Source organism: Trichoplax adhaerens, genomic scaffold, assembly GCF_000150275.1.
Source record: "Trichoplax adhaerens TRIADscaffold_9 genomic scaffold, whole genome shotgun sequence".
Lineage (NCBI taxonomy): Eukaryota > Metazoa > Placozoa > Uniplacotomia > Trichoplacea > Trichoplacidae > Trichoplax > Trichoplax adhaerens.
Window position 1 is genome coordinate 2,386,184 of NW_002060951.1, and position 23,409 is coordinate 2,409,592.

The window sequence follows — 23,409 nt, forward strand, 5'->3', positions numbered from 1 at the left end:
ATTTATAATTACTGTAAATAAATATATATAAAAAGCATTTAAAAGCCTCGATAATAAACTGATTGGTTTACTAAGTAAAAAGTCCACAGTAAGAGTAATCCTGTATTAGTCCTTTGCTAAATGAATTTAGATTAACTGAGAGAACTCTTCACCATTAAAAGCATGATATGAATTCATGACTACGAAATCAGAACGTAGTTTACATCGTAGATAAAGAGGGACGAAGCACAAATACGAACAGCTGTAAGACAAAACTTCTGGGTACATTCTTCCTGCACACGATCAATTTTTGGTGAAGGCAAGTACAGAGTGAATAAGAAGGAAGTTCACAAACAGTAAAAATACTGCCGTAGACTATCGTGTACAGTATTGTGCTGTAGTGCATAATCTGTTTACCGCTTGCAGCACAGCACTGCAACGACGCCAAGCATTGCAAATGATAAGTAACATTAAACGTGATCATAATCTCATGCTAACCTAACAACAGATATTCTTAGAACTGTTCCTACCTGCCTTACTTTTAAATAATCTCTTCATTGTGAATTAACAATAAATGTGATATGCCATACAGCCTCCAATAATGCGTATGTAAGTTTTCATTAAATACGATACTAGGATTTCTTGAAATGTATTCTCAGCTTGGCTCGCCTCGTTTAGCCAATACCTTTTATCTTACAATTAATTCACCCCTTTTTTTAACACTTTATCACAAAGTAGAGAATACTATACAGTGTAATCAATCATTAAAGGGATGGGATAATCAGTTTAGTTCACTTAACCTAAATTAAAGGACGAGGATATTGTAAAGGCTTGACTGATAATACAATCATCGGATTACAAATCATTGCAGTGATTCTACTGTATATGACTATATACAGTATACACAAGCCGAGATGCGTCTTTTACTACCATCTGTCTAATGTCGCGAAGGACTTGCCAAAAGAAAGTCCCGGTACGTACGTACAGTACGTACTGTACAGAGTACAGTATGATGGACTGTATCGCGTTCTATCAAGACCATTTGAAGAAACTCATCCTGTACTGTACAGTACTGTACTGTACTGTACTGTACTGTACTGTACGTACTGTACAGTGTGGATAATGTACTGTACACTGTACACTGTAAAGTCATACAGTACTATACAGTACAGTACAGTACAGTATTGTACTGTACAGTATTGGGAGTAGAACTCTCGCTCGTTCTATTTTATCGCCTATCGTTGTGTAAAATGTTTATTTCATTGAATTGAATCTAATTTAACCCTGATTATGTACAAGGGCTGCAAATCAATAGTTCACAACTACTGTATTCAAGAGAGTACTACATAGGATGATAAGAGTAGATGTACAGTACTAATGAATTAATGATATAACAGCTATATATTATTATGTAGTGTATGTTTTAGCATCAAATTACAAGCTAATTTTACATAGGACGATAAGAGTAGATGTACAGTACAGTACAGTACTAATGATACAACAGCTATATATTATTATGTAGTGTACTGTATGTTTTAGCATCATTACAAGCTAATTTCATTGGCCATGGGAAGGGTATTCGATGAAAACTGTAACAAATGCTGGATTACTTGTCCCTGACTTTTGAGTAGCTCGCCTATCCCCACGCCTTGACTCGAAGTTGACTCCGGGTATCATGCCTTTATAAACACCTGTACGGTAACATCGATATTATTAAATTTTGAAAAGTAATACCGTACTGTACTATCGTTATTATGTCGGAACATTACAAGGAAACTGGAAACGTTTGCTCATTGGCCTGACATTCATGACGAGGCATCATTACAAGAAAGCAAGAAAACGCTTGTTCAATGGCTTAATCCCCACGATTTTCCTAGCTATGCCAATGAGGAAGCGTTTCTTGTTTTCTTGTAATGATGCCCCGACATAATCGTTACACGTTGCTATTTTAGGATCAAAATTGTAGTCTAAATTACTGTATTACTCCCACAGTACAATACGAATACACTAAATTCGTAACATGGTTTTTAATATAGGACGTTGAGAGGTTGTTATGCGATTGTTACTGAACGTTAAGTTTTTACCCGATGGGTGACAGGTACTGTATTTGTACAGATGAACGGCAACGGCTTTACCGGCGGCCAAGCCATACCGTAGATCAGTGTTCTACAGAGCTCGATGACATGGATGAGGTCATTAACGAGCATTGAAAGCTAATTGAACTGGCCATTTAATCAAGGCATTGGACAGAATGTATTTTGGACTAGTCGGCTCGATGGTTAATTGATCTAAACTTGAAATCGTCTGACCTTATAAATTCGAACAATATCAACAGTACTTGTGTGTACAGCATTTAAGATAACTTTGCAATAATGTTCACAGCGCTACAAGTGGTCTTAGTGTCATTTATTCGAATGCTGTTCGTTGTCGTACCAAACAAAACTAGTACACAAACACAATTTTACTCCCATATATGTACAATATAAGAAGACCGTGTATCATGACCGAAGCAAACGAACTACTGTATAATATTCACAAATAATAAAATGAAGTATAATTTCTGCTGCATTTTCTCATTTTCAAACAGCCCAAAAAGGAGAATATCTAAATTTTTTCATTCATAGTAGTACACATACATCAAACATAGTATGTATATAGACCATGCTCTAGGACACAGCTCTTAAATAAATACATACTACAGTAAGGTTTATAAAATAAAACAAAATAATAGCATATACGCTCTGAACTTGTATCAATTGTACAATATCTATTTCATGGTAACACAATTTGGTAACCTCAACTTAAGGCTTTTATATCAATGTGCAAAGGTAGCCCTAGGATGTTTACTGGGACGACTTGAAAGAAAGTCTAGCTAACATCACAATATAAGCTACATTTTTAGAAAATAATACTTTCGATTTTAACAATCTGCTACTGTATATACTGTATACAAACTTTAAAGAATTACATATTAGATGAATGACAGTCAATACTTGCAGCTGGGCACCATTATACACGTATGCACATATAAATATTTGCAGATCTGCAAATACATCTGCATGAAAGACTTTTAAATCATACAATTGTTTGACTGGAAGTCCTACGTATCTGTGGGTTATGCATAGTAGATGAATTATCCTGTTTTCTCTCTTCAGTTAAATCATTTAAACCTTCGTAAGTACGCAGAAAAGCTTGACACAGTTTTGTAAACAGATGAAACCAATTTGTCTGTCTATCGATATCTTCATCCTAGAACGAATGCAGATTTGTATAATATCATTAACTTAAAACCAAAATAGCCATAATTACTTGACTATAGTAATAATCAATCGATCATGAATTTAAAGGCTTAAAATAAAATCACAAATCATGAAGGTCTTGAACTACCTGATCAAAAGGACCGGCGAATTTAAAATATCCGTCAAATCCAATTTCTATTAAAAACATTTTTCATGAGCAAGATATCGGTAAGAATTATCACAATGTAGGCATGAAAGAAATCACACTTAAAATACATTAAATAAAATACCGCGGAACACAAACCTTGCAAGTAATCACTACTAATAATGTTACGATAGTCTGCTTTAGTAGTTAACATAAATTGTACAATAGACTGCACATAACCCAATATGTATAAATCTCGATTATGAGCTAAAATTGAACCAACTTTTTGATCTATGATATGGCCCCTACATAAAGAAATTCAGAGCGATGATGAATATTTTATAAATTTTATCTACTTATTCCCTGATAATATAACTAAATACTTGACGGACTATCAATGTGATTACTAACAATATAGGAAAAGATAACGGCATAACTCTTGACGCTTCTTCGATAATTTCACTAAGGATCCTAAGCTTAGGCTCATCATGTATATAATGGAAATGTATACCCTATTTCAAAGTAATTCAATAAGCTTAATACTTCATACCCAAAAACGAAAAAGTTAACTGAAAATTGTGCATTGTACTGATATATACTCGTATATACATTAATACATAGTATCGCAGCCTACTAACAAGAGTGCAGAGTAACAACACTTTAGTCTTTTCTGACAGCGATGGATCCAGCAATTTATTCCAAAGGAAACCACCTGAATTATCAGCGCTAAAGAGCGAAGTGGAGCTCGCATCGAGAGATTTGCGAGCAAGTTTCTGAGGTATTTCATCCACTAGTGGATATAAAGCTATAAAGACAGATTTATGCCTGATAAATTACAAATAATAACTTTAAAGTGTCGAACATTAATTATCACAAGTCAAGCGAAGTCTACCTGCAAGGTAAGCAGTGCTTTCCTCGTTTACATCATACTTGCCACATTCTTTGCTACGATTAATTAGATGGAGTAATGTATCTAACAGCCTAATACTCTGAGCACAGGTTTCAGGAGACGGATGATGACGTCCTATTAAATAATACAGATCATTTATTAACTTCAAGATCCACAGTAGTTAATTCACTGGCTTGTATTAGCCGTACCTTTTAGCAGAATTGCAACCATGGCAAAGTGAAAGTTACTTTCGAAATTGCATTTCGTAAAGTTATCAAAGCGTCCGCATTCCTCCAATATCGGTAAACGCATTTTTAACACAGGAATATGTAGGACCTTCGAAATAAAATCATCATCAATGAGTTATCATAAGCACATAAGAAGGAACAGCTTAAAAATGCCACACACCTGATTTGTAAAAATCTCCTGGCTATCCAATGCATAAATACTTTCTTCTAGCAGTCCTAATCCTGAGGCATACAACGATGATTCCCCTAACTACGAATTATCGATAAGGTAAGGCATTGATTATTAACAGCACATGTATATTTCTTAACTCGTAATGCATACTTACCTGTAGTACTGAAATTGCGAGCCAAAATAATAGCTGGTGTAGTCTCGAGTTCTATAAATATGTAACAGTAAGGCATGTAAGCTTAAGTTAGGATCAGTACAATTAAATTGCCATAATCACGCCATTCACATAAAATAAAAACTATGTCCTTCACTTAGGAAGCAATAACCTTATCAAGGCGGGACTGTAGCTTTTTTAGGGATATCATCGTAGCTTCCATTATAATGATATCATTGCATTTCTGCGTGACCTTAGATGTGAAATAAGCTCAAATTACTAACGAATACCACTAATCCGATGTTAGCGAGTACGTCAATAGTTATAGAATGGATATTACGGAAAGTAAAACAAAATAGGTAACTTCTAGAAATACGTACATCAACTAAAAGTTTAATTAATCTCAAAACAGTTTCATCAGTAACATTCCTAACAAGGCATCCTATCACGACCAGCGCACGGGGCTGAAGAGCCGGATTATAGTCGTATGCAAACCTAATTTACGGAAAATAAATAAACCCAGTAAATCTCTACGCGTCCAAGAATAAGATTTATGATAGACGACAAACTTTGATGCCAATGTTATCCATGTGTCAAGCCAGCTCAAGTTAGGTAAATCGCGATTGCAAGCGTTCATGACCTCAACCAAAAGATCTGTTATTGATTCTAACGCGTTAAGTGACATTCTTTCTTCGGACTGTGAAGAAGATGATGACGATATAGATTTTTGAGAAGTTTTAGAAAGTTTTAGAGAAAGTAGCGAATCGGCTTTGCCTCTTGATAACCCTAATAAAGTCAATAATTATGTTAGTTCTGTTTCATAAGCACCAAAAATTCTTACTCTTAGGCTAATACCGAAAAGATGACAGTGCCTTGCAGATGACAATTCTTCTAATCGATGACGAAGTAATTCCAATGTTTCATCTGTTTGTTGCAGATGATCATTATGTGAGAATAGATAATACAGTATGCACATCAACAACTTAAAATCTAGTAAATTTTAGTAAGTACTCACCAGTGAGGGTCAAATTTCGACAGGTGCATAACGACTGTAAAATATTTATAGCAAAACCATGTATCGTAGATCTTACAGATATTGATCCAGTGCCGACCAAGAGTACCATAACGTTGCAAATATGTGGAAAATTACTAACCACTAATTATCAATAAAAACAGACCGATTTTCACTTATTAGTACTTACATTCGCACGCTATGACACTTTTGTAGCATTACGAATTACTAGAAACAATTTACATTTATGAAATATCCAATTGATCAACATTTAATATTCCATACGTTAAGCAAACACTAACCATTTAATACATTGTTAAAAGATAACGTCAACAAATACTTGGTTAGTGTAGCTATATCATCCCATAATATATGGCAATCCAGGCTCGGTGCAGGAGAAATAAATGTTCTGTCTAAATACTGTCAAAAAACACTATGCTTTAATACTTATAGTTCTATGTCGGTTTTATCTCTTAGAATATCAAACTAACTTGGCTAATACGCTCAATAATCTTATTAGAAACAATTTCTAGATTGGCTGCAGCTAGAGCAACAGTAGCATTAGCCATGACTTCCGCGTTTGGAGAATCTAGGCCTCTTTGACCGCTAGCCTGATAGGAATAACGAATTGATAAAATAATTAAGCGACCACGCGCTAAGATATGCATTATATAAATTTCTGTTACCTGAATAAAGCAATCAAGAACTAAATCTATTAGCTCTCTAACTTGACCCATTTTTTCCCAGATGGCAGCTTGTACGGAAGAGTTCATCTAGAATTCATGCATTGCAGTAGCATTTATAAAATGTGTAGTTACACATAATTAACTAATTAATTCAATCATTATAGTACCTCTTTCTCTTTTATTGTTAGATCAATCAGTTTTTCTATAATAACAATAACTTTCTGTCTTTCAGTTATTCCTGTAGTTATAAACCTTTGACGATAAACAAAAATATCCAGTAAAATACCAAAAAACATACTACCTTAAGTGAGAAACCGAATAGCAATTTTATAAAGTCATATCCTGTATAAGCTTCTTTAGTAATCCGTAAGAACAAAACTACTTACCTTGCCAGATTGGGAAGCCAGGGTGACATGTATTGTAAGCACAAGTGCTTCAACTCAATTTTAGATTTGGCAAAGCTATCAATGCTTTCTTCGAGGAACTATTGAAAGTTTTATACGTATTGAAATAATAATTTAAAGTTTGATCGTTTGAACGGTTTCCGCTGAGATCATAAACATCAAACCTGAAGCGTGAGGAAAGGTTCGCACTTAGCTAAATGCTGGCTTATGCTAACAATAAAGATTAAATTGTTTGCAGGAATACGCAAACCTATATGACAAAAATAGTAAAGAGCGAATAACATCATTTTAGTAAATTTCCATAACATTTAATGTTCAGTAATGTAATGAGTATAATTTGATAAATTTTTGTGTAAAGTAGCATTATTCGACAAACCCCTGGTTTCGAGAAGTTGCCCTTCTAGTGGTAAGTTAAAGGCGGTCGCCAATGCACATAATAAATTATACGCTGAGGAACGTAATTTTGAATCGTTATTTCCAAGATTTAGTAAAGCCTGTAATATTCCATAATGTAATACATCAATCCTAGAACAAGCTACAAAGAATATATAGAAACGATATAAAATTTCACTTTACCATGTTAAGTAAGGTCCCAGGTACTTCATTTGGTGTAATTTTTTTATATACGTTAATTGAATTCTGGAAAGTATGATTAATTTAGAAGTAAATATTATAAGCTTCACTACAACCGATAAGAAATGATTCGAAAATTGTAGGTGCAAGAATATTATAACTTGTTAACAATCTCGTTATTAAATACCTACCGGCTGGGATAACTGCCATCTATGCTTGATCAGTGATATCGCATTAACTATTTGTTCTGCTTCTCCACTAATAAAGGCCATATTTAAACCATAATTGGTACATTTTAATGTGAAGGTATTTTCATTACGAAGCGATATTTCTTCAATTTCTGACGCCAGAAAGACATCATTTAGAGTAGTTGCAAAACCTAATAATTTTACTTTCTCAGCACTGCGTATTTGTAATGAAGATGGCCCTATCTATTAATATGATCGAGAAAAAATACTGATTACAGGAAGTCGAAGAATATATTGATTTTTAAAGACGAGCACAAAAAATAACTCAAACACTGCTCAGGGCTAAAAAGAATACATGCCAATATACGACAGTGCTCTTACCAAGAAAGCTAAGGACGGTAAGTAAAGACTTGGAACTCTAACCTTTTGAGCAATATTACTAAATAACTAATACAATTAGAAAATAAAAAATTTTCATCACAGTAGTAATTCGCAATGCCTTCGATTGAAAATTTACAATCTAAACATAATATCAACAAAATTACGATACTTTGTTATCTTTTTGCAATGAAGTTGTAGCTGAAGGCAATTTTAACTCATTTTCTTCAATGTACTCATATATTTTCGTTAATTCATCGATAACTATTATTTTTTCATTTCCCTACATGCAGAGAAGTTACAATTACCAGGTTCGTATTCATACAAAATTTAAAGAACTTGTTTAGTAGGAAGGGTACCTTAACTCTTTGAAATACTCTTTCGTGATATTTTACATAATTTCTAACCCATTTGTTACAGTTATAAATATATACTGCTTGTAAGTTATCAGTCGCTTGGTTAGGAAAGACATGAAACCATTTTGAAATGAAATTTCCCTTCAAAAAAGATAAATTAAAATTGCAATATGTGATGGCAGGTCAATATTAATCAATAATTTTATCACGAATTTATATCAATATATGCTGTGGTTAGAATTACTTTTAACTGATTCGGTGGACCGAATTTTGTGCAATCAATTACAAGTTCCCACGGCTTATTCATATAAGGTGCCAATGATGACATGATATAATAAATTACTAATTCTTCATTCATTTGTTCGCAGCTATAAGAATTTCAGCCAAACAGTTAAAAAGTAAAGTAAGACCTAAATTTATTCCAGCTTTACAACAAAAATCAAGCCCTACCACAAGTTATTGCAAATATAGTAAAATACTGGATACTTTTTCCGAGACTTTCCCTCCTATCCAAAAAAGTTTTCAATTTTAGATTTACACAATTTCAGGTCTATGATATTAAATATATATAACTATAACGGAAATCACCAAGTAAAAAAAATTAGCATCTTTGATAATTTCCATTTCCTGTTCGTTATAATGTTTATGCTTCGCCATAAATTCGTAGAATAAAGAACCACTTTCAGTTTCGGTACTTTGAGTTCGTCTAAAAAGTGTCAAAAATTAACACCAAAATGTTGCACTTGATGTCCTATATACAAACTTTATATGGCTATACTGAACTTACTGTATTTCATAAGATTGCTTAAATTGTTTCTTTGGAGGACCAAGTTGTGCTAATAAAATAGATAATTGATCTAGTAGCTCACGAGACTTATTACACCGTGATCCTCTATATCAAAGAAATCAGAAAAGGTTATTGTCCTTAACGCTAAGCCAAACCGGTATTGAAATAGCATATGCGTACTACCGGAGGCATACCTATTTGCTGCAAAATATTGAGTTATTTGTTCCTGGTTGTCAAATACAATTGAATAAAGAGAATATATCAGACTATCATTTACGAAGGCTAAGTCCGCTTTGTCTCCAACTTTATTTCCCTTCTCTGATGATATATTTAAAAGAAATCTAGAAATTTGGTATTGGATATAATGCATATCTAATCAATAAATTGATAACACTAGAATAATATCGAGACTAAAATTATTTTCTTACTCCTTAATAGCATTGAAATGATTTGTAAGAAAATCATTGAAAGGTAACATATGGTGTTCTTTCGCGAATAAGACTTGATTTGCACAATTTTGTAATATCTTAACATCGTATGCATCAAAAATAAATTAAATGTAAATAATTCGAAACAATTAGAATATCATATTGGATTTGACGTCCAGCAAATTTACTAAGAGGGCTTGACTACAGCGTAGCATTTTTATAGCTACATCTATTGCTAACCTTGGATGCGAGCTTTAATCCTCTGACAGACTTTAATGATATTTCCCTTTTCTTAGAACCAATGCTTAACGGAGAAACTAAGATGGAAATAAAACTTACTACTAATATATATGTTAAATATAACACCTATGCTGACAGAAATCGCATATAACGCATCGCTGCCTGATGCTGTAACTTTTGCTTACCAATAGCTGGATTTAGGAATCGTAAGAAAATTGCATTACTAACGGCACTAAGACCACTCTGAGGAAAGCGCGATTCAGCTACCTACAGTCCAAAATTGAAAAATTGATAAATTACTAATTCTTTAACAGTCTTAAATAACACTATTTATCGTTGTTTGCAATGTTATTTCCATCAAGTTTCTAGAGAATATAGCACTGACCTCATATAGACAATGACATGCACTCTTGAGTTGACTAGGCAGCCTATAGTGTAAACATAATTTTTATTCGTTTACAGTCAGTGAAATTAGGTATATCTATTAGTAACCTTTACGTTCCAAAGTATTTCCATATACTTGAAAGTACGATTAAATACTTACATATGCGCTGAGCTTAGAATAATATTTAGAACATTCTTAGCTAAATTGATTAAGTTGACGCTGTTAGTTTCAACATTTTCTTCGCCGTTAATCCTAAAATGTTAATGAAATTTATATTAATTCATTGAATTAATCTCTTGAAGTAAGCGATGATTACTAAAGAGCGGTACAGCATATTTCGCTTGCGGATGCTATTAATAATCCCTAAATCACAATTTTTGTATTATTAAACTTATCATCTTGCATCAATGACTAACCGAGTTGGATCCACTTCGTATGAATGATCGACTCTATCGCTGCTGCAAATATAATCTAGGACTTTGTCTATGATACTGACCAAGTATTCTTTACCAAACGTATTGCAGCAAAAAGTCATCATCTTACTAGCAACAGTATTACCACGAAACAAAGTGTTTACGTCATCAGAAGAAGTAACCTAGAATTAATGACACCCTTATTCACATTTTGCTACATGCATTAAGCCATATCAATTTAGAGATTTTAAACGCTGTTACCTCTCTGCCAAACACATTCAAAAGAAGGGTATCTAGTTCACTTTTTGCTTCTGACAAAGGAATCAAAGCTTGACATAGTTCATCCTAAGTATAAATTACATTTCTGTTTACTACAGATGACCACCAACGTAATTGAGTATTTATTTCTTATAAACTTTATCGAAACTAACGAGTTGCGAATGTGAAACCCCATTTATCAGAGCGAGAACAAGAGGTAACTTGGAATCTTTCAGGGTGGTCATAAAAAGATTTATGAACTTTTCAAATCTATCACTCGATGCGGTTTCCGCTAGGGTATCAAATTCAGTGCCCTATACAATTTAAAATTTCAATAAATTCTTCAGGAATAATACTCAATATAAAGGCTAACTTATTTAAAAAATTATGCAAATAAAATATAATACAATCTCGCTGGCAGCGTAGGTAATAGACCTCTCGCAATATTTTTGTAAGTATTTCGGTAAAAATTGTTCTTGTTTGCAAGTCAGAATGATAGCCGAGCCCTACAAATAAATGATCAAAAGTAAATATTTCTTAACAGTAACAGTAATTTTATTCCAATTATATCCATCAACCTAACGATAACGTGAGGCCATAATCGATATTAGCTTGCAATAAATTCGACATTGCAGCTACAGTGCAATCATGTAATAGCAAATAATAATCGGATAAGAGGCGTTCTTGCTTCCTAGGAGACCCTTGGTGTAGCAAGCTACACTCATTTAAAAGGTTCATAAATAAGGTGAAATATCTAAGGAAAAATTAAATTTACACGTATCAGTCAGTTTAATATTTAGTAAAGCGACAATAATTCTAATATTATATATTTTATCATACTTTAGATAAATTTTTATTTTTGTGTCATTAGTATTTGGTTCAGTTTCATCCGGTTGTAAGGGTAAATCTGCCAGAAGGACTGCTATCGCCTGCATGCAGGCTAAATCTAAATCTCTGCATGATATGCGCATAGAATCACAAAACTGAGATCAGCACAATGCCGGTAATCCTAACATGCAGTACGATTTCTTTGCCAATAAGCCATATGAAAATAAGAGATGCAATCTGATTAGGTTCATACAAAAAAAATGGCGTAGAAATACCTTAGCATTCCTTTAATTTCACTTGAAACATCTGAGGATGATCCAGATACATTCATAACCCACTCCGTTAGGTAACTAACTAATTTATTACGAAATTTTATTTGTTGTGTAAATGTTAAGGCGTCCTTTCTTTTCATAACGTTTTGCACGAGTTGGCAAAGCCTCTTTTTAATAGGAACTGTATGGGCTGTCATCGGCAAATTTCTTATATACCTATAAGTCAAATAATATGAGTCATTGTAATTTTTTCGATGTCTAGATAAGCATAACAATATTCAAAAGTTACGATCGGGTTTCACCTGATTAAATATAACATAATAGTTTCAATATTTATATTTCTTAAGTAGCTATAAAGCTGCTCGTCGGATCCTTTATTTAATATTCCTCGGATAATCGATATTATCTGGCATATAGTTACAAATAACGGGTAATACCGTGAAATTTTACGTAAACGTATAATGAACCGTCCTTTAAACAACATGGTCATTACCTGATCAGCAAATAATGTATTCGACTCTAAAATAATCGCCTAGGATCGTATAAAAATCATCAAGTATGCAAATTAGATATTTCTTTTACATATCGCGATATAACTTAATAATATAATAATAACCTGCTTATTTTGCGGAAAAAATGTAGAAAGTAATTCTTCTATTTGTTCGAATAGGATTGGATGCAATAGTGGACTCATATTTTGTCCGATAATTTCTTTCAAAGTACCGCGAATCTATTTTAAGATCAGTATAAATTAGTAGTCTAATTCATCTCAGAAACACCTACATTTAATAAAAGTTTCTGCATTAGAGCTAAACCTGCGCTCCAAACTGATCGTTGTTGCAATCAAGTAAGTTTAGCAACGCAATTATGAATCTGTGAAATATTAAAATCGAACGTTAACTCAAAAATTTTTAATTTTAATTTAATTAAAGCCTATTGTAATTGTTATGTGATATATCATTGAAAATAAATATGCTGAGGATATAATGCATACTTTCTAGCATAAGCTAAACTATCCCTTTCGCGTTCTTTCTGTTTATTTCCAGATCTATTTTCAATCATAACCAAACTTACTGTAGGAACATATTAACTAATATAACATTTTACGGATAAACAAAATACCTTAACAGAATCTGATTAGCGTTACTAACAACAATACCCCCAAAAGAACACAAGAAACCTGTCACATTAGCCCACTCGTTAAAGTCATCCTGTATAAATTACGAACGAGTTATGATAAATCAATAAATTGTTAAAAGAAATAACAAAAATTGTACTTAAAAGGAAAAATACTGTGTAATTACCTGAGTAGGAGCATAAGAACTACCTGACCTTCTTTTCATAGCAAGAAAATCGTACAGTCCCGACTCTTCTTTTAGTTGTCTTAAAAGATGATTAGTTGACTTTTGCCAGCATTTAAGAGCTTCTTTCCATGCCTAAATATATATATTTCCAGTATAAGTACGCTTGCATCTTCAGAAATCGCTTCCTTAACTTTCATTATATATATTATCAACAAAGGTGTTGATCTAATATCAAATACTGTCATCTTAATAGCCAAGTTTTATATAACTACAATAGTCACAATCTACTAACCTGAAAGTTTCCCTCAGTATGATCCTCAACTTTGATCAGAATGGCACCTATTCGTTTTTGAATGGCAGCTCGTCCTTTAATATATAAGGTGAAATTTATTGATAAAAGGAACACTACATGATTATACCAAATCTAACACCATACGTGCTTCAATACATTCGACCATTTATTAATATTACCAGTTACAGTTAGTCTGGTATGCAATCATTACAAACAATGTCTACCATTGTACCGTATACTTTTTACAGTTAACACATATACTTGTTAAATTCGGACAAGAAATCAGTATAATTGATACATCATACAAGATATAGAACGTCAACATATCAATAATGCAGTAAATCTCATATCTGATTAAGACTAAAACAAATCGTGATTATTCACAAACCAATAATATAGCATATGCAAAGAATATTCCGATGATGAATATGTCATTAACTGATCATGCTTAACCCTACGCAGTATATATTTATCGACATACAGTTACGATACAATATATTACTACACGTCTTCATTATTTTACTACTTTAATGTCAACAACATTATGCAAACAATGATCAAAGTAAATAACAGAAATACCGTTTTTATACAATATCTTCGTTAATAAATCTATCCAACCTGTTATTAGCTCATCAGCTAAGCTAGCTAATTCTTGATAATTTACAAAGCAAAGCGGCAATTGATTACTATCATCCAACGTTGACAGTTGATATTCTGCTTCTTTATGCAAATATCGAAGGCAGGATAAAGCAGTAAGTACAGTCTCAATATTGGAATTCCATAGGCATGACAGTAGTGCAGTCTACAAAAAAATTACGTAAATAGAATCAATAATAGGCTTATCTATATCTAGATACTATATTGTAAATTGACACAGCAAACCTCCAACTTCTGTAGCGTAACTGTAAACATCGACGACTTAACAATCATTCTGTCATCCTAAAGATCATATTGAGAAATGATAAATTTACATAAGCTAAAGAAATTTAGCCTAAGATGAGGTTTGGTAATTCTATGGCAAAAAGCGTTAAATTGTTTCGTATTTTGAAAGTTGTGAACAGACTAAAACAACCTTATATTTTCCCAATAAACGACCACGAAAAGTAAGAATTTCTCTTAACCACATAGCTAGCTGTAAAACATCACATTCCAGTACTCTCTCAACCAATTTTCCTGACAGTGTTAAAACAACTAACGAGCTGATAGAAATAAAATTGAGTTAGCACTGTAATCGTAAAATCGTCGCCTGAATTTGAAGCAATCAAACGGGATTTTACTTGAAATTCCATAAAGTAGATGTCCAGTTTGCTGTATCTAAGTACAATACATTTTCCAACTGATGAAAGTGTCGCAAGGTCTATTAAAAAGTTTCGACAATCATTATTTAGCTAATTACAGATTAGATCTAGTAAAATAGAAAATACTTGGAAAGCAGATTGAGATAATTCCAACAAGTCAATCGAAGTAATTATCAAAAGTAGACCACGAATTAATTCTTGGAGTTCCTGATAGTAATCCTCACTTTTCTTAGAATTCTTCAGCGAGTACATATACGAACACAAATACCAATATTAAAGGTTGCAATCAGAGAAATCAACTATTCTAACCGTATACTTACATTTAATGCCAATGCAGGATCATCGTCAAATAGTAATATTAGCGATAAAACTAAGTCTCTATCTCGGTTAGATTCTTCGATCTTTTGTTTCTTATCCTTATTCTTGCTAAAAGTCTGTAACGAATTTTAGCTATATTAATGCAACCTTACACTTTTAAACACAGGGATTTCAAATTTTTTACATGAAATTATTTCATACTTCTACAATATATTCAGTTATATCCCTCTGATAGTAAATAGTAGATATCTAGCTCAACTTCCAAAAAATTATATATTATATATTAGATGATAATAATTCACTATACCTGTTTACGCCTTTCCGTTTGAAGCATTCTAGTCAACGCTTCCTAATTATTTTTAAATTATTAGAATACATCATATCGATGCCACATTATAGCACCCCTAAATTAACCCATTATTTGCATAAGTAACACAAAGTCTCTTACCCTAAATACTATTCTTAAATCTGAAGCAAGTACATAGAGAGAAGAAGCAGGAGGCCACCAAGCCATGGAATTCTAAATGATGTACGTATGAATTTAAAATGGCAAACAATTTTTACCGAATAAAATGTATATTGAATCTTCCGTTCCGCCTTAAATTACTAAAGAAAAACAAATGCTGTACGTAACGTTATAACACTGTATTGGAAATATCAATCATACTTCCGTAACAATAGCCTTGAGACCCCTGACAATTGCCAAATGCAAGTTTGTAGGCGCTGTTGGCAGCAAACATTGCTCAATATATTGTATACTCAAGCTCTTTGTGCGGAAACTAGCCAAAAAGACATCGCTAATAATTTGTATTTCCAGAGTACTTGCACTTCCAGTACTACTTCCAATAATTCGTCCAAAGGGTTTTTGTGGATTAAGAAACATTTGCTAAAGGAATAAAATTAATAATTATTTGTAATTGAGTGTGTCGCTGTCAGCTATATCATGAAATGTAGTGCAAATTAAAATAAATGACAGAGAAAAACCTTTAGATCAGTGATAATCTTTGCAGCAGCAAGAATTATATTAGCTTTGACATCAGCATCTAAATAATTTACAATTTTACACAAATCAGCACAAGCAATAGCTGCCCCTTCCGCTAACTGTTTGTTTCCAGCCAAGGACTTCTGTAAGTTTGAGAAAAATGAGACCTATATAGTCAAATAATAAAAACTACTCAATTGGAAATGTGGGTATATTTGTACAAGAATAAAATGATAATTTCATTCATTCCTTGAACAACATGAACTACAACACTTTCATGATTTGTATTTAAATCCACGTACGTATTTTCTACTAGCTTTCAATTTTGTATTTTCTATTACGGCGTCCTAAATCAATTTGAAGAAGAAGTAATATTAACGATTGAGATATAAAGATTCTCTACAATGTGAAATACATACTGAGCCTTTTCAATTCGGAAAAGCTTACTGATAGGTAGATTACTATAACAGTTTGCATCATACTGTATACTGTACATACAGGGGCAAGTGCCAAGAGTAAGGTCTGTAGCGGCCAAACAACTATTTTTTTCTTTATACTGTCAGCATATTCCTCCATTTTATCAAATAGAACTAAAGATACATCTACAAGATAGAGTAGATTTATTCGAAAAAAATTCATTCTCTATATTTTGATAATCATAAATGTTATTGTACCTGCAAGTTCCGGATTTCTATCTCGGTACAACTGTGAAAATTCTTTCGGATTATTTCTCAGCCAATTCCAGACGCCCTAAATTAATTAAGTGATTTAGTATCCTCACTTGTAAAATAGTATGTTTCAGATGATACCAAAACGAGTAATGGTTTATAGCACTTCAGCAGAGATGCATAGTTTACATGACCTTTACAAGCGAATATGAATTTACTTAGACATCTAATAAAACTACTAGTCCTTCATTACAAATAATTTTTTGATAGACCGTGCAGTAAACAACCAAATGACTTTCAGTACCTTACTAATGGAGTCCGATAACACTTGCTGTGGAGTTCTTTTCAATGACATAAAACAGCGAGACTCTACAATAAACATATATTGCAGACCTAAAATTTATACTAACAAGCTACCTTGTATGATAAACAATAAAGCTATGGCAGTCGGTAAAAATCAAACCTTTAAAAAGTAAAATTATTCTAGTAATCGAAAGAGATAAATATTGTGTTAATTCGATTCCACAAGTGTCTGCATGATCGTCTGTTCCTCGTGATAGCCATTGGATACTAAAAAACGATCGATAAGACATTAATGCGAAATTAACTAAATTAAAGCATATGGAACGAAACACTACAACAATATCATACCTGGAAGAAACGTGTTTAAAAACCGTTGTCCAATATTTGTTGCTTATTTGTAAAATAATGCGACCTGCAGCCTCGCGGGAACTTGGCTTGGAATCTCGCGATCTCGCCGTAATCTATGTAATTTTAAATAGTATTGGCAAATAAGTATGAAGGCTCAGATATCAATATCCACTTGAACTTTCGAAGTAATAAGAGATTAAATTATTGACCAGTTACTTGTAAAACACTGCTTGATGTCTCAATAAACCTGTAACAACAAGTACCTGAGCAAGAGTTTGTAATAATGCTTCGATAAGTTCCCTGTCAAGAGTTGAATCTTGATTCTATTTTATGTCAGAAATTCATTTAAGAAATCCAGCAATTTATAGCACAACTGTATATACTAAGCCGATTATTATATTTATCGTAGAGCATTTTTCATAACTTAGACTATCTTACTGTATCTAAAATAAATTTTATTTAAGTTCGACAGTCTTCTCACCACTTTGAAGCATTCTTCCAATGTATTGAGAGTTATCGATTTAGATTCATTAATATCTTCTAAGTCAATGTTACTGTTAGGATTCTCTTTCTTTAAATTAGTAACATTTAGAGAAAATTAACTATTTGTAAATTCTTATAAATTTTTATAAATATTCGGTTCATTTATGCTCAAAACACTCTATGATGCATCAGCTACTATACAATATTTATGTTTTCGTAATCTGCAATCTAGTTATATTATAACTTAACAGGACTTGATTCCAACGCAGAATCATAGCGTAATAGTATTATAATGATATTCTATAAGGCATCAGTAACCGATTTAAATACGTGTATAACACGTAAAATATGCGATTTTAGGATTTAATAGACTTACCACTATCTCGCTATTAAGCAATATATTCCGTAGGGTTGTTGTTAAACCTGATATTACACGCTTTAGTTCATTACGGCTTACAGTCAGCAAGCATCGCCTATTTTGCTCAGCGCTTATTTTAGCTTGACTGTTCACCTTACCAACGTTGTAAGGCAACTAAAAAATATCATAGCCATTAAATTAGTTCAGAAAGATAAATCAATACATTTTATATGAATGTGTATGCGTTCACTGTATACGGATCCTATGCATTAGTGAAAAGTAGCAAATCGGAATTTGAATGTATAGTGACGTATTTTATACCATTTCTGAGTGAACTACCCATAAATTGAATCGTTGCATTCTTAAGATATAATATACCATGGATTATAGCTATCGCTTCGGAATAACACCCATTGCAATTGACCGACACACTAACATGTATGTATAGCAATTTTGCACTTAATAAAGACAGAAACATATATCCTAAATTTGATCAAATCGGTCTTGTAATACGTATTTATTATAAATATGTTTGTAAATACTACGTACCAGAGACCTACAGTAATTAATAAACATATACGTATATTACTTGAATAGCAAGTTCTTTATGATAATGCTGGTCAAAATGCTTCGCAGCTAGTGTTCGTGAATTAGATATTGCAATATTTGCTTTGAGATGTGTTTGTATTGTAATCCTTTGTTGCATAATGTAACGGGGGAAAATGAGTCAATTTTAGGATCTAGACAACATCAAGACCGAGCAATACGCGTATTTGATTGATAGAGGTACTGTTTTGTCTCTAGGGTTTCACCCAACTAATACGACTTACATAAATAAAAATTATTATAGTTATACAATCCCGTGGGATAGATATATATTATCATACAAAGGATATTCACCTGTGCCGGATGCTCAAATGACTGATGTACGTACTCTACTGGACATTGGTAGTCCGCTGAATGTTAATACACATACGCAATGATTCCTGTAGCGCGTAGTCATGCAATCGTTAAGCGTAATAGACGAGTACAGTACATTGATGACTGTACTGTGCTGTACTTTGTCATCGACAACGAGATGCACAATGAACTAAATGAGAATGATAAAACACCTAAGAATCAATATTACATATTACTCATAATCGTAAATATCTACTATACACTATACAGTACTGTACGCTATACGCGTATTTCTTCAATCGACATAGTGTCAGGAAAGCACATTATTAAATAAAGTCTAAACGTGTAACACTAAATAATAGCTCTTAAATAAATTGATTATAAAAGTTAACTATCTTATAGGGTCTTTAGTTAAGCCCAATGAAATAATAACGTACGTAGAAATAATGTACTGCACTATTATTGATGAGTAAGGGTAATTCATTTATTGTTACTTAACAATAGTATGGATATAAAAATATACTCGTATTACCGACACAGATTTAAGCAACTCTGCTACTCTATTCGGAAACAGATTAAAAAAAAATAATTAAATAAAGAATATTTTTGGTTGATTTAGTAACATGACAATGATGATAGAATAGTTTTATGCCTTTATAGTTAAAGGTACAAACGCACATTAGAATATGGATGAGTCAACGTGCCAGTAGTTACAATAGATAAATTATGATGACAAAAACTTGCTTCTAAAACTGATTGTCTGATCTGATTTGGCAACGTTAAACGGCACTTGAATAGCGTCACCGTACAGAATATTACTTACCTATGCACTTATACATAGTATTTCAATCGTACTTTATAATGAGTTCACCAGCACCCCAATGTCAAAATGTAGAAGTGCAAAGTGAATGAAAACTTAAATTTCTAGTAATTGAAATTAATCTTGTAACCGTAATATTAAACAGATCCTGCACACCAAGTTGAGCATTGTCAGTGAAAGTACATTGAACATGAATTCGAGTTTTTCTTAAAATTTTTATTGTTAGTATTAGTCGATTTGTGTGCAACCGTAAACTAGGCATAACTGCTCACAATAAAACCTATTTATCAACACTGCGGTATCTAGAGGCCAATCTACTGCAGCAAGTTGGCGACACTATTACAAGACCATGCGTCAATGGTGTATCACTTACGAAAGCATAAAATTGAGTAGTTTTGCTCTTTGAACAAAGTAGAAGAAAGTACGTGCATTACAAAAACGTAATACAGTATAGCGAAAATTCTCTCGACACTCCAAAGACATCATCTGATTTATTATAATATTACATATTGTGAGAGTTTTAGCATCGTAAAGTAGTAGTAGTACAGGCTATAAGGGGTACTAATAAATTTTTTTTTCTTAAAAGCTAAGTTTGTACATTCACTTGCGGCATAAGGTACTGCAACACACTCACTCATTTACCTCATAACTATAACATCATATACAGTAACTAAAAAATGAGGATTGACACTCACATCCCTTATGTACACATTTGTAAACGAATTTAATTTTTATAACAGAAACGGCATGCAGAGCACGATGTTATTCTATCAAACACTGTACTGTACGGTAGACAATAATACCGTAATTACAACATAATAATAGCCAGCAAGTTCGTAATCCTGCAACTCTACTTTGTCAGTGGATGTTCGATATCTTTTTAGATGAAGTAAATTCAGCCAATCACACATTCACTCTGTAAGCAATTCAAAGCTTCACAGTTTGTGAGGTAATAATTATATTATTGTTGTTGTACGATGCATAGTAACATGCACACCGAAATATACAAGCACAAAGTGAATCTAGAGTTCCATACGGTATCAAAGTTTAAATTAATTAAATGTAAGTTTATCACCTCTAAAACTAACAGGGAAGACCACTTTACCTCGGATGAGGGAAAAACAAACTAATTATCTTGCAGTAATAGTAAATTAACTGTGATAATGTAAATTATCCAATCTTAATCTGTTAATTAATCTGTTATTTCTGCAAAACCCAACCATAGGTAGCTTAAGTTAGTTAAAATCCTGAATGTCTGATTATAATAAAATAATAATTAATGCTTAATATCGGTCATACATGAACAAGAACGGTTAGTGTACAGTAGTAGTGTACCTTTTGGGGATTGTTTTGATAAGCTAGATTTAAGGATTAGGCAAAATTGTAGGAATAGATAAACATAGGATACTGTTTCGAATATTCGTAATGATATACAGTATATGTTATATATATATATATATCTATAATATATACGTATATAACAAAACTTTCTTAGTCAGCAGAATTGAACTGATTAAATCATCCAGTAACTGTAACTGTATTGAATAGCATTTCATTTAACTATGCCATACAGTGCAAAATATGACTTTCTACACCGTAATTCATCAATTATTACTGATAAAATATGATAGTATCATTAATCAATAAAAATATTCCGAAATAAATGCACAATCCAGTCTTTACCTGTTTATCAAATCGGTCGATTATTGCCTGAACCCATTCGTTACACTGAGGTATGATCGCCATGGATGTCCGATGACATGAAATGGTAATCTCTCTCTTATGTTAGGCAGATATCGTAGTACGTACAGTAGTAGATATATCCTCTACTTTATAGTTTCATCCACTTAATCATAAGAGTTGATGGCTTCTAGAACGCCGGATATAAGGCGATTTCAGTCTAATTTACTCGTATACGTAAAGTATCTGCCCTCTAAACCATTCACTAAATTATTACTCAGTAAAGCAAGGTATCGTACAGTACTACGTAGAATGATTGGTTAGTTAATTAAGTTACCGTAAGACCAAAGCATCTTTTACAATGTATTTGAAGGGTACAGCAATTGTCCAAAATTACTCATTACTTTCTTATATTAATACTGTCAAACTGTTATTCCACCATTCACCAGTAACGGCAGCAAGTCACACAACATACAACACAATATCCTGATTATAATTATCATTAATGATTTGCAAGCTGCTTATTTCGACACGGTTTTGTTTTTACTGTATCAATTATACAATATACAGTACTGTCTGTGCTAATACGGTACAGTACTTACTATAATTATTACAGTACGATACCGCGGACTAACAACCATTCGAAAGACGTCATACTCAGTTGATATACAGTAGGTATTGTACTGAACAGTACACTACTGTACACTGTACAGTATAATAAAAAAAGAAAGAAAAAACTTTTATCTTTTTACCAGATCAAAGACTACTGTACAGTACAGCATGCTCCTTGCACGATCTCTACAGTACTGTACTGTACATCATAATACAATACAGTAGTACTATACACAGTACAGTATAGCGCACAGTACTGTACTGTACATTGGGATCCGATTTCTTCAATGCGTTTGAATAGTAAAAACTAAAAACTATAGGTAAAACGCTTAAAAACGATTAATCGTTATGAACCTTCCTATACAGATAGATCTCTTATTATATATTAAAATCATACATTTGCGATCATTTTTGTACAAATTGATGCAGAAATTGTAATATCGAATCCATCGGATCACGTCGTGCATACAGTACAGTATTACGACACAGTGCAATAACCAAATCCATACTGTACTGTACTGTACTGTACACTGTACAGCATTCAGTGTCGTCAATCTTTCTTTTCAGCTTAAACAGTAATTCTCCAGAATTTACTGAAAAATTTTTTAAATTGGACATTTTACTGGACAGTGGCCCGGCAGGGCATTATCTTTTTCTGATTTATTAACAGATTATTTCTATTATTGAGGAATTTTTACTTCTGTACTAACTCAAATCGTTTAACATTAAACCGGAACCTGATCCAGTGATGCATTACATACGGTACTGTAGTAATTGTAATAGTGTGTACTATACTGTACACTTGAAATATCTTTTACCGTGCGACTGTACTCTACTGTACCGTCTGTACGGTAAGAGTATGATTGCAGCTGGTTCGTCTGTGGTTACGAATTTACTGTACGTAATTGCTAGCGAATCTGACATGGAGGAATACGAATTCTTCCACCCCACTATCTTTAAACCGCAAGGAACAGTTTTTAGCGGAAAAATACAGATAATTATTCACATATCT

General features: G+C 32.7%; 1 protein-coding gene across 1 annotated transcript; it reads right to left on the reverse strand.

The window, feature by feature from the left end:
• Positions 1 to 1,536: 1,536 nt before the first annotated feature.
• Positions 1,537 to 21,851, reverse strand: TRIADDRAFT_59057 (uncharacterized protein; the record flags this gene model as incomplete). The annotated part of the gene is made up of 68 exons (XM_002115134.1): positions 1,537 to 1,670; positions 3,150 to 3,228; positions 3,367 to 3,413; positions 3,523 to 3,668; positions 3,775 to 3,875; positions 4,002 to 4,168; positions 4,256 to 4,387; positions 4,462 to 4,588; positions 4,661 to 4,746; positions 4,827 to 4,877; positions 5,319 to 5,520; positions 5,665 to 5,747; positions 5,839 to 5,872; positions 6,327 to 6,446; positions 6,522 to 6,608; positions 6,689 to 6,773; positions 6,908 to 7,005; positions 7,090 to 7,175; positions 7,302 to 7,419; positions 7,502 to 7,564; positions 7,690 to 7,929; positions 8,068 to 8,133; positions 8,237 to 8,347; positions 8,424 to 8,561; positions 8,665 to 8,788; positions 8,871 to 8,926; positions 9,009 to 9,126; positions 9,208 to 9,312; positions 9,402 to 9,548; positions 9,636 to 9,733; positions 9,876 to 9,952; positions 10,061 to 10,142; positions 10,261 to 10,303; positions 10,420 to 10,512; positions 10,677 to 10,855; positions 10,935 to 11,018; positions 11,105 to 11,245; positions 11,367 to 11,437; positions 11,510 to 11,685; positions 11,772 to 11,885; positions 12,035 to 12,247; positions 12,334 to 12,437; positions 12,525 to 12,563; positions 12,648 to 12,761; positions 12,847 to 12,904; positions 13,026 to 13,079; positions 13,154 to 13,242; positions 13,336 to 13,467; positions 13,628 to 13,701; positions 14,246 to 14,429; positions 14,510 to 14,566; positions 14,700 to 14,826; positions 14,905 to 14,984; positions 15,246 to 15,359; positions 15,551 to 15,592; positions 15,692 to 15,763; positions 15,911 to 16,129; positions 16,228 to 16,368; positions 16,528 to 16,572; positions 16,724 to 16,827; positions 16,900 to 16,975; positions 17,198 to 17,262; positions 17,357 to 17,463; positions 17,545 to 17,657; positions 17,808 to 17,867; positions 18,026 to 18,115; positions 18,404 to 18,559; positions 21,789 to 21,851. 68 exons carry the CDS (start codon positions 21,849 to 21,851, stop codon positions 1,537 to 1,539), a joined length of 7,101 nt encoding a protein of 2,366 aa, XP_002115170.1.
• Between the last annotated feature and the right edge of the window lie 1,558 nt (positions 21,852 to 23,409).